The 17,949-nt window shown below is 34.0% G+C and overlaps 1 protein-coding gene across 1 annotated transcript; it reads left to right on the forward strand.

Annotated features, from left to right (window-relative positions):
- Positions 1–267: 267 nt before the first annotated feature.
- On the forward strand, positions 268–17,627 carry LOC130645353 (cilia- and flagella-associated protein 58-like). The gene is made up of 19 exons (XM_057451322.1): positions 268–406; positions 7,562–7,636; positions 7,724–7,939; positions 8,136–8,284; positions 8,873–8,945; positions 9,018–9,101; positions 9,578–9,772; positions 10,122–10,259; positions 11,441–11,600; positions 12,167–12,249; positions 12,473–12,565; positions 12,886–13,083; positions 13,590–13,799; positions 14,072–14,318; positions 14,848–15,077; positions 15,419–15,496; positions 15,921–16,067; positions 16,821–16,954; positions 17,458–17,627. Exons 1-19 carry the CDS (start codon positions 401–403, stop codon positions 17,576–17,578), a joined length of 2,637 nt encoding a protein of 878 aa, XP_057307305.1. The 5' UTR covers positions 268–400; the 3' UTR covers positions 17,579–17,627.
- The last annotated feature ends 322 nt before the right edge of the window (positions 17,628–17,949 follow it).

The following is a 17,949-nucleotide window of genomic DNA, read 5'->3' on the forward strand; positions in this document are numbered from 1 at the left end:
CCGAGATTGTAGTATAAGAAAAAGAGTCCCTTAATAGGCCTTAGTTTAAAGAATGCCACCAATTTGGTAGACACTATTCACGAACGAGCTTCAGGTGCATTTCCACTTAAACACGAAATAGAACGTACGGAATGGGGACAGAAGGGTCAATTGTGATTTTCCGGATCGTTCCTTCGCGAACCACAAGCAGCTTTTCTGTTGCGTTGCCGCACGGAGCTGTTATTTAGTATCTGCAATGGAGAGTTTTTGAATAGAGACCCTCAATCGCACAGTTTGTTTACATTTATGAGGTCGTCATAGGGAATAAAATCAATATGGTGGCCGTCAGCTTCACGATTTAGAATGGTTTTAACTGCTGTTTGATTCAGTATTGGTATTTTAAGGATTTTTTTTATAGAAAATGGAGGTAAGCCACGTGAAGCTATGTTTAGAACATAAAATTAAAAGTTAATAAAACAACTTTAGCATTTTATAAACAGATTTGTTAATAGCTATAGGTGGCTAGCTAAATGTTACTGTTATTTTTTATTTCTTCTAGCTAGTAGATATTTTACCTTTCTGATGCTAATTTCTCTTTAAGAGTTTAGCTCTCTCTATATATAAAATGTAGATTGATTACTTCTGATTTATTTATATCCGTTTAAATCTGATTTATTTATATCCGTTAAAATGATCTTTCCTTGAAAAAATGGTAAAATTAACATCACAATGTCTGTGTGTCTTCACCTTTTTCTCTGCCACCAGAGCAGATATAATACCAGAGTCGAAAGAGCTACCACTGAAAATGTAAACAACAAAATCCATCACAATAGCTAGCTATAGTTATTTTAATTCTTAAAGAAATTTGACACAGGAAACACACTGCAACAAATATTTAAACTATAATAATATAATATAATAATAATATAGTATAAAATAATAAACACCTATTAAAAATCTTAATGATTTTTCTGTGATAAGAAATCTACAGGAACCTCTTTTCGGCAAACTGTAGCATCTTTTTTCTTGCCATGTAGATACGAAAGCTAAAACAGCTTACTGTTTACAGGCTACAAAGTTTTTTTGTTTGAGGAGAACTGTTCCCTTTACCTTATGGTAACTGTGAATGAGTTTTTATCACCACCATCTCTTAAACAGGGTAAGGGTTACTGAAGATATTGGCAATGAAAGTGAAAAACTTATTTTATTCCTTTATGACTGCAAATACATATATATCCTAACAATTTCCCAATTTCTATTACACAAATGACCATTGACTTCTTGTTAAACTTCTGTTCTACTGTAATAGTCCACCATTTTTACATTTGTAAAAGTTTGGCAAAGTGCCTAGCATGCAGTATTTTTCAATAATAAAACCCTGAGCATGAAACAAGTTTAAAGGTCTTGAGGGAAGGGTATCGATAGATATTTTATTTATCAATAGCAGTTATATATATACAATTAAAATTAAAAGAAAATAAATATAAAGAAAAAGAAAATAAATATCATAATTAGTCAGGGTAACAAAATTAAAATATATAATGCTATTGAAGGGAGACCATACCTAATAGCATAAAGCTAAGGCAAAGGGTATGGCCACCCTTGGACAATTACAGTAAACGATACGAGACGCACAAAACAACACACACATAAAAGTGGGTCAAATGATAAACAACCATGCGGGAAACAAATGGCCAAGTCTGACAATTCAGGAAGGATTAGTAAGAGGAAACAAAGTACTTTTTCAGATCACTTCTAAGATTAAAATAATCAAGGGAGACAAATTTTCTAGTCATTAAAGACTGCAATTTATTCCAGGAATTAATGGCATTAAATCTAATTGAGTTTTTACCAAAAGAAATAGTATTAAAGGTAGGGAGATTGATCAAACCAATTTTCTCTGCCCGAGTGCCTTGAGCATGGGTGAAGTCAACCGCAAATGTATTAAGGATAGAAGCAGGCAATTTTTCATGAAATAGTTTATGTAAAAATAGAATATTGTGACATTTGACAATATCAGAGAATTTGAGGAGCTCAAGATTACCATACAGGTGACTGGATGATGCTCTTCGAGATTCAAAAGACATGAGTCTAATAGCAAAATTTTGCAAAACAGTAATACGATTAACATCAAGACTGTTTGGCTGACCCCAAATTTGATTACAATATTGCAAGTGTGAATGAAAAATGGCATAGTAAACTAGAATAAGAACATTTAAAGGCACAAAGTGACGAAGTTTAGCTAAAGCTCCATTGGCCCTCTTGAGCTTGGCAACAGTATCATTGATCTGAGACTTCCAGCTTAAATCAGAATCTAATAGAACACCAAGATATTTAATACAATTACTAGGTATAAGCCTTTTACCATTGATAAAAAGCCTAAAATCGTAATTAAGAGGTTTCCGTGTATGTTTAAAAACAATGTACTCAGTCTTACTAGCATTAAGAGAAATTTTATTGGCATTGAGCCAATGGCAAAGAAGCTTGAGGTCAAAATTCATTTGTTTGGCCAGTTGTTTCAAAGATTTACTGAAGTTTAAGAGATTGGTGTCATCAGCAAAGTGATGCACCAAGGAAAAATTAATTGAACAATGCAGGTCGTTAATATAAATTAAAAATAAAAGAGGTCCTAAAACAGAGCCCTGAGGGACACCATGCCTGATAAGATTACTAGTTGATATATTTCCATTGATGGATACAAACTGTTGACGTCCTGTTAAGTAAGACTTAAATAGTGAGAGTGGGGTACCACGAATTCCATAGTGAAAAAGCTTTTTAAGCAAAATTTCATGATCAACCGTATCAAAAGCCTTTTGAAGATCAATGAACACTCCACATGCATAATTTCCTTTATCAAGAGCATCCATGATTTTTTGAGAGATGTTCAGAAGTGTTTGAGAAGTCGAGTAATTTTTCCTAAAGCCAAATTGATGCTTGTAGAGGGCGTTGTTTGCTTCGAGAAAACCATACACTCGTTTGTATATGATTTTTTCATATATTTTATCAATATTTGAGAGTAAGGATATAGGTCGGTAATTTGTTAATTCTAATTTGGACCCTTTTTTATAAATAGGGATGGTCTTGGCAGTTTTTAGGTTTGTAGGAAAAATACCAGTTGTGAAAGACAAATTAATAAGTTTTGAAAGTGGTATAGATAATTCAGATTTAACAAGAGTTAAAATATGGGCAGGAATACTGAATGGCCCAGAAGATTTACCAGGGTCAAGGGAAGAAATGCAATGCAGAACTTCTAAATCATCAGTTGGTGAAAGAAACATCGAATTAGAAGTAGAATTTTTTAGAAAAGAGGAGAAATGTTTTCGAGTGAACGGGATATTCATTCTGATGTTATCTGCAATTGAAGCAAAGTAATCATTAAAAGAATTAGCAATTGTCACTGGATCAGTTACAACAGAGTTATTAATGTTCATACAGGTGGGAGAAGCAGAAACAGAAGAACGAACAGAAATAATATTTTTAACCCCTTTCCAAATATTGCCAATATTTTTTTGGTTATTGCTAAAATATTTATTGAGGAAATTACTCTTACTCATTCTACATAGAGATACAATTTTGTTGCGGTACTTTTTAAAACTCTCTAGCAAGGAAGACTTTAAAAGTGGATCTTTCTCTCTTAAAAAGCATTTATGCAGATGGTCTCTTTTGATTATTGAGGTAAGGATACCATTAGTAATCCAAGGATTGGATTTTTTTTTTCTTTTTTTGTTGCATGTTTTTTTTAGAGGAGCATGATTGACCAATAGACTGTTGATACAATTGTAAAAATTGTTAAACGATAAGTTGGGATCATCTACATTCAATTGTAGGATATCATCCCAATTTTTATTGTGAAGTTCGGTGAGAAAGTCATTGTGATGAAATTTCTTCCAATCATGAACAAATATATCATCAGAGGTGTGCAAAGGATTGATTGCAGACAAGTTTTTTAAGACTAAGAACTGAGGGAAATGGTCAGATATTGAACTTATAATATTACCAGACACAGTGTCCCACTTGGCTGAACTAAAATAAATATTATCAATAATCGTGCTAGAAACTTCAGTAACTCTTGTGGGAAGAATTATATGCGGGAGTAAGTTAAATTGCGAAGTAATATCGATGTAATCGGACACTTCTTTGACTGTTTCAGACTTTAGAAGGTCAATATTAAAGTCTCCAAGGAGGAAGATAGACTTGTTATCTGAAGACGCTTTCTCAAGAAGAGGCAATAAAAAATGATTGTTGAACTCATCAACAGACATCGAGGGATGTCTGTAGATGCATCCAACAATCATGTTTCTATCTTTGGCCCGTATAATTTCAATGAATTTAGATTCAAGCTCCTTGCTTTTATATGCAAGAGTATCCAGGTCGGGACGTTCAATAAATTGCAAGTGATTAGGGATGTACAAAAGAGCACCACCCTTTTCACCTTCAGTAGGTGTGTGCGTGAAGGAATAACCCGATAGATCGCAGTTAATAGGTGGGATTTTAGTCTGGAATTTGGTCTCAGTGATACCAATAACACTGAAGTCATGCCCAAGTTGACCTAACAGAATCTTTAGTTCATCAATATGTTTAGACAGAGAGGCGATATTCATATGAAAAAGGGAGAATTTATCAGAATTAACTTGAAGGGCAGAGAATTCAATTGGATCGTAATATTTGCAGTTGACACCACCCATGGTTTCAGGATGGGGGACCTCGTTGATTTCAATAGAGTTGAGCTGGGAGAGAAACCTTTTCATTTCCATAGAGGAAAGACTCTTGTCATAAACTAAGGGGGGAGTTGTTGAGCCAAAGGGGAGAATTTTGTTGATACATTTACAACAGAACCAAAGTTCATCAGAGTTTTGGAGAGATATATAATCATCAGCATTGAGACCATTGCATTTAATATGAATCCAGAATTTACAAATATCACACTGAATAGCCTTATGATTTGAATTAACAGACTTTCCACAGACACCACACGGAAAATTTATCATTTTTAAGTGAACACACAGAACATAAAAATATCACACAAAACGCCTTTTTTTGGCGCGAAAAAGACACGTTTAAAAATTTACCTTATTCCAAGGAAACATCGTCATAATAATAATCTAAGTCGCTTACGTGAAAAATTTTAAAAGGTTCATCTGTTATATTTGGTTTAATAAAAACATTACCCTTCCAAGACCAAGATGATGCAATTCTACCTTCGTGATATAATTGACTGCTCATTCCCAACAGGGCTTTATAAGCTGGGCAAAGATTATCTGAAATAACAACTTTACGATGATTTACACTGTCTTTCAACTTTTTACGGTTTTCGAGCGCTTTTTCAGCCTTTTTCCTGTTGACGAACCTAACTATAGTGCGCTTTGGAAATTTCGAGTCTCTTTCCCTCTTTGACTTTGGTAGGCGATGACAAGCCTCAATTTCGTTACAATCACAGTTAACACCGATTTCCTGAAGAATGCTTATTACTTTTGCTTCGAGATTTCGATCAGCGATATCATCTGATATGCCAATGATTTCCAGATTATTTCTTCTGGAGTATTGGTCCTGGGCGTTAATCTTCATTTCAAGGTTAATTTGAGATTCGTAAATTTCGTCGTTTTCCTTTTCAAGTAATCTAATTCTTTTTTTCATATTTTTGTTGTCGTCGAGAATTCGTTTAAGAACATTATTTTTGATTTCATCTACGCTGTCTTTTATTTCTTTCAGCCCAACCTTTTCTTTCACTTCATCCTGAACTTTTATCAAAAATTGAACCAAATCTGGCTTTGTGAATTTATCAATTTGTGATTTAGATTTTCCCACAATGTCACTTAAGTTGGCAAGTGTAAAAGACGAAGCCATTATATCTTTATTTGAAATTAACTATTTATTTATTTAAGTTTATTATTCTAATCACTCCCCGTTGTAGATAGAGAAGTTTTACATCCGCTTATAGCTTATGAACACGTCCGTTCGCTACGATGTCTTGCTATCAACCGAAAGGTAACCGCTACGATGTCTTGAAACCGCTACGATGTCTTGCTATCAACCGAAAGGTTGTAGATAGATAGATGTGCATATTTTACATGGCTAGCCTCACAAATATCGAGGAATATACCCTGTCTATTATTTCCAGGAGGGGCCATGGCGTAGATGGAGAGTCCTAGAGTATTTAATGCTCATTTTGAGCTACGCAGACCCAATTAGAGCCCGCGCTCTACTAGACAACTCCCGGCAACATCCAACGGCCCACACAGTGTGCCATCTTCCCAATTTCCCTCACATGGCTTGGGTTAACCCGGGGCTATGGTAACATTCACTCACCCATGTTGAATCGCCGTCAAGAGGAATCGAACCTCGGTCTCCCGCACAGAGTACGAGAGCTATAACCACTAATCTATGGCGCCATAACGGTGTCATGTCCCTTATCACACTATTGATGTTGGTCATGTAAAATTATCTCAATTACTATTAATAACAAACAGGGCATTGACCTTGCCATAAAATTGAAAAAAAATTACAAATAAATTGTAAAATATATTTGTGACATATTATTACTCTCAGCTAATGAAAAAAATTATTCATGTTATTTTAAGATTAGGGTAATAAAGGGTAATGGAACAATTGTTACCCCCAATTTTGTGACCTGTTTAAAAATGGCATCATGCAGTGATTTATCTATATTCTTCTTCATCCAACATTTTTAGCTGAGACATGTTTCCTTATAAATAAATATGGTGGTCTTTAGCTTTGTATCACGTTTTTGTCCTCTTTATTTTTTTGCATAAATGGATTTTTATTTTAGATTTTAAGTCTAAACTTTTGGGAAAACCTGTAAATAATCAGGAACTGGTTAAGTTAGAGTCATTTACAAATCTCACATCAATTTATATTGAAAAAAAATAGAAATCAAAATTGTATAAGGTTTTTACCCATCTCAGATTTTCTTGAAATTTTCACAAATTTATATCAATCGAAATTTTGAATTATTTAACTTTCTAGTCCCAGCGATTACTAGCATAAAATTACTGTAGGTCTAGGACTCCTTTAATTTCTCATTGTGGTGGATTCTCAAAAAAAGACTAAGTTATGTTTTCAACATGCCATAGCTTGTCTAAAAACTAGCTTGAAAAAAGCACTGAAAATTTATACTTGTAATCTTCACAGTGTAAACAATCACTGACAGGAATAAAATCTTGGGTGTTTTTTAAAAAAAAAGAAAAGGCATGCAGTCTTCTCATATCTTTTATGCCTTGATTACCCATTATGTTATGAGAAAACCTTGTTTATAGGATACTGATAAAATAACCCTGAAAATTTCAGCTTTATTTTAAGATATCATTGTTTAAACTTAGCCCACAAGCAATAAATTCTGAACTTAGGGAAATTAAAAATAAAAAGGATGTTTTATCTTGAAACTTTACTCTTTTTTTAAAAAAAGCTTAAAATTTGCAAAGTAAAAGTACTTCATTGACCGTAAATACCATAATATATAAGTTAATCGTTCTCTCTGGTTTATTAATTTCTTTCAAAGGTAATACGCTGGATTATTTTTGGATTGAGTGAACTTATTATGGTGTGTTACTTCTTGTTTCCATAGGCTGCAAAGGAAAAAGATGGCAAACCTGCCATAGAAGAAAATGCTTTTGAAGCTTTGGAAAGAGATTTTCAAGAGGTTTGTCTTTGATGTTTGTTTTCCTTTTATTATGTTTTCCAAAATGAATGAGCTAAAGCCTTAAAATTAGTGGGGAATATTTTTTAGGTCCTCAATGAGCTGACGGGGGACAAGAGTTTGGAAAAGTTTAGAGTTGAATATGAGAAGCTACATAGAGCTCTAAAAAAGTCTCACGAAAGTGAGAAACGTTTGATGGGAAAATGCCGGGAACTAAATGCAGAGATTGTCGCCAATGCAGCCAAAGTTTCCACAGCTTTGAAATTGTCACAAGAAGATCAAACAACAATATCATCCTTAAAAAAGGTAAAGTATTACTCCCAGTTACAGACACAGATATCGAAGTTTTAAAAAAAGCTAGATAACAGGTTAGGTTCTAAGGGGCAATAAAATTGTTATTTTTTTTGTTGTCGTGCTCTGCTGTACATGAACTGTTGACAATTATGCTGATTAACATGGCTTTTATTTACTTGTTATCTTATCTTTGCTGTGTCTTTTTTAGGAAATTGAAAAAGCTTGGAAAATGGTTGATGCTGCACATGAAAAGGAAACAAGAGCTCGAGAAACTATACAAGCACTCAAACACGAAATAACAAACTTAACAAAATTAGTTGAGCAGGGGGCAGGGCTTAATATGGGACAAGATAACAGGTATCCTCCATATATAGCTTGTACATCAAGTTCCTTCAACTCTATGTAAAATGTGTAAAATTTTCCACGGCCTAATAACTATATATTATAGAGCTTAAAAAGTTCTTAAAAGTGTATACATTTTTTTTGAAAATCTCATTTCGGTTTGCAATCTAATTTTGTGAGTAAACATATAGGACTTATACAAGCTAACCCAGAATATTTCTGAAACAGGTAAGCAATTGTCATTTTAGCAAAAAAAATTATGTTAATCAATTCCCCTTTATAATATCTATGGATTAATAAAGTTTGAATGCACATCCCTTAATGGGTCAAAATTTGCTATTCCTTAAATGCGACTTCATAATTTATGCAGCATAAATAAATTCTGAAATTCTTTAATTGTGCATATCTTAAAAACTAAAAGAGCTTTTTGAAAAATTTAAAAAAGACTTGTTAACCAACTTTTTAAGCTTTATAATAAGTCCAACATCATGTTATACCTCGGGTTCCCTTTAACATGTGTAAGTACATGTTGACAGCATCTATTGTAGTTTAAACCTAAAACTTCAGTCCACTTTAATGCATTTATTTTTAAAATTATCTTAGCGTTCAAGAACTTTTGAGGGCTAAAGAAGAATTAACAAAAGAAAGGGACCAGAAGTTGACGGAAATTGTTAAGGTATAAAAAGTTGTTGTTGTAATATATGAATTTAAAGTAATATTCTTTATCATCTTGTCATATTGATTTCAGTTGCGGAAAGAATTAACAGACGCATCAGAGAGTTTAACAGCTGCTGAAAATGAAAAGACAGAAGCCTTGCTTAAAATATCAGAGGTAAGATTTCACTTCTAGTGTAGTATACATCTTTACTAATTATATTGCTGCTCACAAATTTACCAGTCCCTTGAAGGTTCCTAAAGGTTCTTCTATTGTTTTGGATGGTCAGAGTTTGTCCGGTTACAATTGCCCATATTTAGCAATCGCATTATGTAGGTGGCGACAACTAAAAGCATAAACTACAGAATAAGTTGATCAGTGAGACTTGAGAAAAAAGAAGTGGAATATCCCACAGCCATCTCACAATCAATCCACACACAAACCAGTGCAATATATTTCCAATCTCAAAAGTTATTGCATTTGAGTCTCACTTAAGTAAAGTTTTTTGTTTGATAGTGCTGAAAAATGGGTACTGCTAAGCGAAAGTTTCACTTATCCGCAATTAAACGAAATATTTCTGGTTTAATTCGGTAAGAAAATTCAAGGGAAAGGTTTAAGAACTACCATATATGTATATCTCATGCTAATTTCAGCTGAAAGAAGATATTCAAGTTAAAAATAACGAAGCGCAAAGAGAGATGCGGAAAAAGGAAAAAATGGAGCGAGAATTTAAAGAAAGCAAATCAGAAGCTGAGACAAAATCATTAGAATTGAAATCGAAACAAATACAGCTGCAACGTGCACAGGAAGAAACTTTACGAATCGAACAACAGTTGAAGGAACAAAGGGTACGTGTTTGGTTTTTTATGGTTATACGTTGAAACATCGCGATAACTTATGCATTCAGAAAAATACCATCTTTGTCATGCCGTAAACATTTTTTCGTAATTTTTGCAGCATAATTAAATCTTAAACTTTTAAACTGCGGATTAATTAAATGATATATTTTAGCATGATTTCCCCACCTAGAATCTCTTTAACAAACATTTTACCACATTGAAAACCTGCAAGACCGTTGTGACCTTGAAATTGATGATACAAAAATTACAAAACGGATAAAGCGCTTTTTTACGTTTACAAATTACTATAACGAATGCTCATTTATCTTGCCTATTTTAATGGATATGTTCTATTTAGATATTGAATGAGCGAGCAGTAAAGGACACAGAGCTATTAAACAACAGATTAATTAAGTTGCAACAAGACTTTGATACTCAGTTATCTGCAGCAGAACAACTTGCGCAAGAAAATAACGCAAAGACAATAGAACTGCGGGTATGTTGCTCTTTTACATCTTCCGGTATGTTTATATAGAAAACATCGTCTCGCCTAAGCCAAGATCCTGCTCAGCTTAAACGGGATCCTGCTTAGCCAGGACGGGTCGAAATTGCGCCTTGACAAAAAACGTCCATATAAACACAGGGAAATTTTTAATATAATTTAGTATAATTTTTTAGTATAATTACAAGCTCGTGAGCTTGTATTAAAACGCAAATGTGTCCTACAAGAATGGAAATTTTTGCCTCTCTGAGCACCGACACGGGAGTAGTCGTGTGTTCGAATCTCATCTTGGTAACTATTTTTACTTTTTTTTTCTTTTTACTATCTCGCCCGCGAGGACGTGTTTACAGACTGACCTAACGAAAATTGAAATTTCGAGAAATTTTCTATCAATATTATTGCCTATCCGAATAGCAAAATATGTCGTGTCTAACTTCAGCTTTTTATACACTTTTTTGGCGAGGTTGTTTGCGTATATCATACGTCTTGTTATTAATTAAAACAGGATCCTAGGAAACGTCAGGTACTGCCAACCGTTATCCCCACCTCTTTTGTAAAAAGCCCCTTAAAAAGTTAAAATGTTTGAAATATATTATGATAGTTGTACTGCTTTCAGTGAAAGGTTGGTCCACTTAGAATATCAATTAAATATTAACTCTGTTGAAATACTTAAAACTTTCATCAAAGTGATAGTGACGCTTCTGAAGGAGCAGAAAACCGTTTGCCTTTAAGTTACAACACAAGATCTGTGTAATAAGCGAAAAAGCTTTGATTAAATAATTTGTCACATAATTAGGTCTTTGTCAGGAATTTTTCACTGGAAAAGTCTTGTTTCAAGCAGGTAGAAAAATAAAACTAGTCGATAAGGCCCGTAAAAAAATCCATTTAGGCAGAAGGACAATGGAAAAATAGGTTGTTTTAGATGTTTTGCTGACGTCAGTAGTGCATATCCAAATAGAAATATGGCGAAATTTAGTTTGAGGTTGAAACGCTGATCAAAATAATGTAAACGACCAAATGAATTTGACGAACGTCTAAGAAGATTAGACATACCTTTTTTGTCGACATTAAGGGAAAATGAAGATATTCACTTTGCCTGTTACAGACAGACGGACACAGTCTTTGTATTTTTATAGAGATGTAATGATACCAATACATTTCTTGCCATCTTGTAGGGAAAAGAAGATGAAGTAAACAGCTTGAAGCAAGACAGTGTTCGGTTGACTCGACAACGTGAAGCTATACAAAGAAAACTTCGCACTATTGAAGAACAAAAAGTGGAAACAGAACATCAAAAAGAGACGCTGAAGAATCAGATAAATGCTTTAGAGAAAGGTCGGTTTTTCTTACTCATGCAATTTTTGCGCGAATCAAAACTAAGTTTTTGTAACTAACTTTTAATGACATTTTGTTAATAATTTTGCAACGGATTTTAACTTTAAAAATTGTTTGCGTAACTTAAAAGCGTAACAAGTACACGGAGCTCAACAACAATTCCCGCAAAAGTTTTCATTAGGCGCTTTTTTTATAACAATATCATGTTGGGATTTAAGGTTAAGAACAATAGGTCTATTGTTAAAAACAATAGGGAGATAAGTATAATGACGAGGCTGGTTAGACAGCCACAGCTTTTTACATTGGTCGTCTGCGTGAAATATGCTCGAATTTTATGATACTAAAGATGGCAGCGTTTTCGAAATTGCAAGACCTTTAATACAGGCGCTGCGGCTATGAAATATTTTATGTCAGCTAGTCAGATCGGTGGTGTCAAGAACGCTTTCATGAAAACAGACTTTATGATATTTTACCTTTTCTCAAATAATAACCCTTTAAAAAGATTGACATTGAAATGCTGCGCAAATTAATTTCGTCCTTTGCTAAAGCTTAACATGATTGTTTAGAGGTGGAAGCAACTAAAAAACAACAAGAAGTTGACAAAAAAGCAATTGATGATTTGGTTCGAGAACGAGATATTTTAAACAAGGTAATATATTTATATTCTGAATTTTTTTATTTAATCGCAAAATTAAAATTCGATCGATATTTTTCGCTTATGTTCAAATCTTTTAGAAAGAAAGTCGATTGCACAGCTCAGCAAAAAAATATTTTTATAATTACTTTTGCAGGTTTTGAAATAAAGTTTTTAGGTTTTTGGAAGATTTTCAGAATGAGGATGCCATCACCTTCTCATGATGTTTATATTGTAGAACCTTCTAAAATCGGCTGATGCCACGCAAAAACAACTGGGTCTGGTAAGACTTCATGAACAGGCGAAGAAGAATTTAGAACAGGAAATACAGGTATGATGAAATCAAAATATAAACAAAAAAAAAAAGGTGAACTAAGAAATACTTCTTGCAATTAAATGGATTAAGCAATAGTTGCTAATGGTAATTGGTGGGGTTAAGTTGCCAATCTGTCAAGTTTGCTGCGTCTTCCTCAATTGTGAACGTAAGCTGTTCAGAAACCTTCAAAAGGTTGACTGGCGAACTGGAAATTTTATTAAGGCTGGGAAAACTAAAAATCTTGTGTAGTGGTACTTGGGTGGACTCTTCGGAATCCTTAGACTTTTTGTAATGTTTTGTATGTTTTCTATCTCAGCAGTTCTTTTTTATTTTAGAACTATAAAGATGAGGCACAGAAGCAGCGTAAGATCATCTACCAACTTGAGAAAGAAAGAGACAGATACATCAATGAAGCGAGCGACCTAACGCAAAAAGTGTTACAACACATGGAAGATGTAAAAGTGAGGGAGATGCAGATCTTTGATTATAAAAAGAAAATCGCAGAAGCTGAAACCAAACTCAAGCAGCAACAGGTTTGGCTTTTTTTTTCCTAATTTTTCTCCTTTTTTTTTCTACCCATGTTTAAACTGGTTCGTAGACATTGATAAACCGAAAATCGAAGCCCAGCGTTACTACTGTTAACTTACATTTTTAGTCTGACAATATCGACCTTTTTAAATCAAACGTTTTTCACGTCAGCAAAAAAATGTCGAGTTGGCATGTTATTCTCCTGTCCTCTTTTTTAACACGTTGGTATTCACGTGGAAAATTGCCGTGTGCCAACGTGAATTAAAAAAAGCTAAATGTCGATTTGCTCAAGAAGTTTTTATCAATTTTAGCTTGGCTTAGCCTTTTCCTTGTCCAAGTTGATGTGCTTTCTGAGAAATAAAAAAACAAAAACAATAGTAGATATTTTAATTTAATTCACGAACTATTTTGTTGTCTTCCTCCTCATTCTCGTTACTATTTTTGTAAATGATAGCAAAGCGTGTAGAAGGTGGATGTATTGTGACTTTTTTTCGTCGAAAAAAACTTTTAGAATCTATACGAAGCTGTGCGAAGCGACCGAAATTTATACAGTAAGAACTTGATTGAATGTCAAGATGAGATCACAGAAATGAAGAGAAAGTTGAAAATTATGAATCACCAGATTGATCAACTTAAAGAAGAAATCACCTCCAAAGAAGCTGCTTTAGTGAAAGAACATCTGGAACATCAAAGAGTGGAGAAGGAGAAAGATGCCCTCAAGGTAAAGTGATGTAACTGCATGGGACAATTTTGAATGAATTACTTACTGAGTTAAATTGGTTTCTGGTTATCGGTCCTTGCCTAAATCTTTTGGTTTAGATAACTCGATGTATTTTAAGTCGTAACTGTGTTTCTGTTATGTGCTGTAAATAACTGATGCGTAAAACCTCTTTTACATTTGATAATATTTTGTTTAATTAAAATTATCCTTTAAAAACCATAAAACTATGAGGAATCCTTACTGATGGTAACTCATTCTTTTTTTTTGTATAGGCTGAACTCCAGTTGCTGAAGAAGGAGGCATCAGAAGCAAAAGCTTATATCGATCAACAGCAAACAGAAGAACGGAAATTATTGAAGATAATACAAGAAGCTGACGCTGAGCGTTTGCGGCAGAAGAAGGAGTTAGATCAAGTGATAAGTGAGCGAGACATACTTGGAACTCAGTTAGTCAGACGCAATGATGAACTGGCTCTTTTATATGAGAAGATCAAAATACAGAAAAGCACGCTAGATAAAGGTATGTATCTTTTGTTTATTTTTGTCTGTGTTTAAAAACGATTCAAAAATTATTTTGTTGATATTAAGTTGTTTGTGAAAAGTGCGTGAAAAGTGCGTGAATTCGTGGCAATGCAATACAAGGTACGCAAATCAGAGAGGAAATATTGTTCAATTTAGTGATGAAAAACGCATCTACCTAAATGTTATTTTTTTAACTATTTCATTGGTCAATATTTTAAAGTTCATGCGAAATGCAATGGCAATTATAAAAATGCTAAAACACATATCGAAAAATTATTCCGCTTGAACATTTGAAAATTTATGCGTAAAGTGCCTCTAAAAACGGTACTAGACGAATAATTCAGATTTGCTTGCTTTGTGATCGTTTGGAAAAACTGCTCAAAAATAATTTCTAAATGACAGGCAGTAGAAGTAAAAGTTTTTACTGGAGGTAGATAACTGAATGAAAATGAAAGAAGAAGTTTTGAATATAAATTTGTTTCTGTCACCATGCTGTTACCCACCAAACTAAAATTTGTGTAATTCAGGTGAAATTCAGTATCGACAAAGAGTGGAAGACATTCGCCTGCTTAAACTTGAGATAAAGAAACTGCGTCGCGAGAAACATATTCTCACGAAAAGCGTCGCCAACGTGGAGGAGTTGCGAAAAGAAGTATACAACATGCAGAGAGAATTGTTGCGCGAACGCACTCGATGTAAAGCGCTAGAAGAGGAATTAGAAAATCCGATGAATATACACCGATGGAGAAAATTAGAGGTACTTACTTGGCTATACCTTACGTAAATTATTTTCGCGAGAACTAATTTTTAAAAATGTAGTTTAATTAGAGCTAATTTTCCTGAAATTGACATGTCCTAATATTTAGCGAGAATTGATTTTCGCGAATTCTCTAATAAATTTCTCAGGAGCTAATTATCTGAACAGCGTAAATAAACTCTCACTGCCTGTATTGACGTAAGAGTGTAAAAATAAGCGTCTGTTTAGCACTCGTCTAAGAAAGTGTAAAAGTTCAATGAGTAAGAAGATCGCCCTCGTACTTACAGCATAATGTAAAACCCTCATCTTTCTGATCTAATTTAAAAAACTTTTTATTTTAGGGAAGCGATCCAAGTACATTTGAAATGATTCAAAAGATACAAACATTACAGAAAAGATTGATCCAAAAAACAGAAGAGGTATGTAGTTTTGAGTTGAAAAACGTGTGGAGGGTTTTATGATGTCCTTGACAGAGTCAAGAGTAAATTGAGTTCTTGTTAAAATCCGTAGCCTAGTTAACTAAACTTTCTCAAAGGATATCAAAATTTAGTTTCTTTCATACGAAAGCATAGACTTAAACAAATGTATCAAATTAAATCAACCAATAAGCACAAACCCAGCGTGGTTACATCTTACCCTGTTAAATAGTACGGGAATTAATTTTAGATGTTTGGGTGGGTGAGGCTATTCGCGTTCAAAACAAAGGGTTTCCTGGTGGTTAAAAAAATTATGCATTCTAATTTCCCGGTGTTAAAACTAATTATGCTGAGTCTACTGGCTGTTAAATCCCATGTTTTACATATAAAGAATGTGTGATTACAATTTTTTTTTAAATACTTGTAGGTCGTTGAGCGGGAACTGCTCATTAAAGAAAAAGAAAAATTGTATATAGAACTGAAGCAAATACTTGCACGACAACCTGGGCCCGAAGTTGCTGAACAGTTAAGCGTATATCAACAAAATTTGAAAGAAAAAACAAAACAGATGAAGGTAATGTTGATGTCAGCCATGTTTAAAAAATAAACAAAAAATTCTTCAGTTTGCTCTGCACTGATTCTTTGACTGCACGGTTTTTGGGGAAGTCGTCGGAAAGTAAAAAAAAGGTTGGCAACTATCTTCTAAGAAAATGCTGTTAATCCCTAATTTATACCTATCCTGTTTATTATTATTATTAATGCTATCATATACCCAGGATAGCCTCTGCAGTCCCTATTGGTGCTGTTGCCATTAAGGGTCCTGTGAAAGGGGTCCTAGCGGATTTAAATGGTCCCGTTTTGACGGAAGGTGTCTAAGCACAACAGCCGCACAACTAGACAGACAACCGCCTAAGATATCAATCATATTTCCATGCTGAACGCCAAGCAGAAATGATCGACTCACTCTTTTATAGTCTCTGGCATGGCTCGACCAGGGTTTGAATCCAAGACCTTCTGCACTGGAGGCGAACGCTCTACCACAAGGCCACCAGTGTGTAATAGCTAGCAAAAAAGTATTTAACCTACCACCATTATTAATGGACCTTTGCAAGCTGTACCAACATAATGCAGTTTAAGTTCGACTGTCGCCATAGCTTCTCCTTTTACTTTCTAGATTTAAAATTGTTTTAAAAGAATGCAGAATATTTCACACCCAGGCTAAAAATTTACCTGAATTAATTGTGTCCGCCATGTGATATAAGCCTAAAACAATAGGCCCTGAGGACGAGGATGAATTAAGACAGCTTGGTCACTTTTCTCTTTGCAGGCTATGGCTTCAGAACTGAATATGTACGAAGCTCAAGTGCAAGATTACAAATACGACATCGAAAGATTATCGCGTGAACTTCAAGACGTAAAGAAAAAATATTTCATGCATAAAAGAAGAGAACAACAACAAAGGTGTGAAAATTTTGTGGAATGAAGCAGTTTTGATTTCGCAATCTGTGACAGCCTTTACATGTTTTTCGGTCTGTAGTCTAGTCTTCACAAATGAAATTTCATTTAGTGCACGAAGTATTTATTTAAACTGGATTAATTAAACTCAATTAACGACAAAAGAAAAAATATTGGACGTTCGCAAAGCTATTGATCATGTGTACAGGGTTTGACAAATCGCAAAAAATAATATGTCAACGTGTGTCCAAAGCCATGTGCAGTTTGAACAACCTCGACGTAAAAAATTCCATGCGAGAACAATAAAATTTCTTTGCTGTTTAAAATCTCAAAAATCTATATAAAGGCCTGCCACCTGTCTTAATTAGATTAAATGTCTAAATTAACTTACTTTTGAGGGACGCTAGCAGAACTAAGAAATATGCAATATAATTTTGCTAATACACGACGTTTTCGCTATAAAACTTTTCAATGTATTCCTCTGTTATTTGTACTCTTCTCTTTTGCAGAGATCGTGATAGAACTTTAGCTCAAGCAACGTTACCGCCATTTCAACCTCAACGTACAGATGGACCGAAATTTACCGGCGGGGGATTTAATTTAAAACAGCCTGCCAAAATACCTGTATGATATGACCTGTATATTTGTACAAAATAACCGTAATATATTTTATTTTTAATACTCGTGATTTTTAATTTTGAAGCATTTTATTTTTCTGGAAAAAAGAGCGTGCTCAGTAAAACCATCAGCGGCCCCAATGTCTATTAAGCACAGCACAATCTAAGGTAAAATTAATTTTCGCAAAATTTTAAATCTTCGCGAAACTGTTCTGTTTTTTCTTCTCTAGTTTTTCTCAGTACATTTTATTGTTCAGACGATAAAAATTATTGCCAGCCTCCAAAGGCTCTAAATTTGGCCTAATATAGATTAAAATTGCGAAAAAGTACTGGATTCGTTAATTTTTCGCAAAAAGTCTTAAACGAAAAAGAGAAGCTATCTCG

This window comes from Hydractinia symbiolongicarpus, chromosome 5 (genome assembly GCF_029227915.1).
Source record: "Hydractinia symbiolongicarpus strain clone_291-10 chromosome 5, HSymV2.1, whole genome shotgun sequence".
Taxonomy (NCBI): Eukaryota; Metazoa; Cnidaria; class Hydrozoa; order Anthoathecata; family Hydractiniidae; genus Hydractinia; species Hydractinia symbiolongicarpus.

Bases quoted from the DNA above. Each gene is read 5' to 3' on its own strand.
- LOC130645353 (XM_057451322.1), top strand. The intron at 8,946-9,017 runs GTATAAAAAGTT...TATTGATTTCAG, and splicing joins AGTTGACGGAAATTGTTAAG to TTGCGGAAAGAATTAACAGA. The intron at 15,497-15,920 runs GTATGTAGTTTT...AAATACTTGTAG, and splicing joins TGATCCAAAAAACAGAAGAG to GTCGTTGAGCGGGAACTGCT.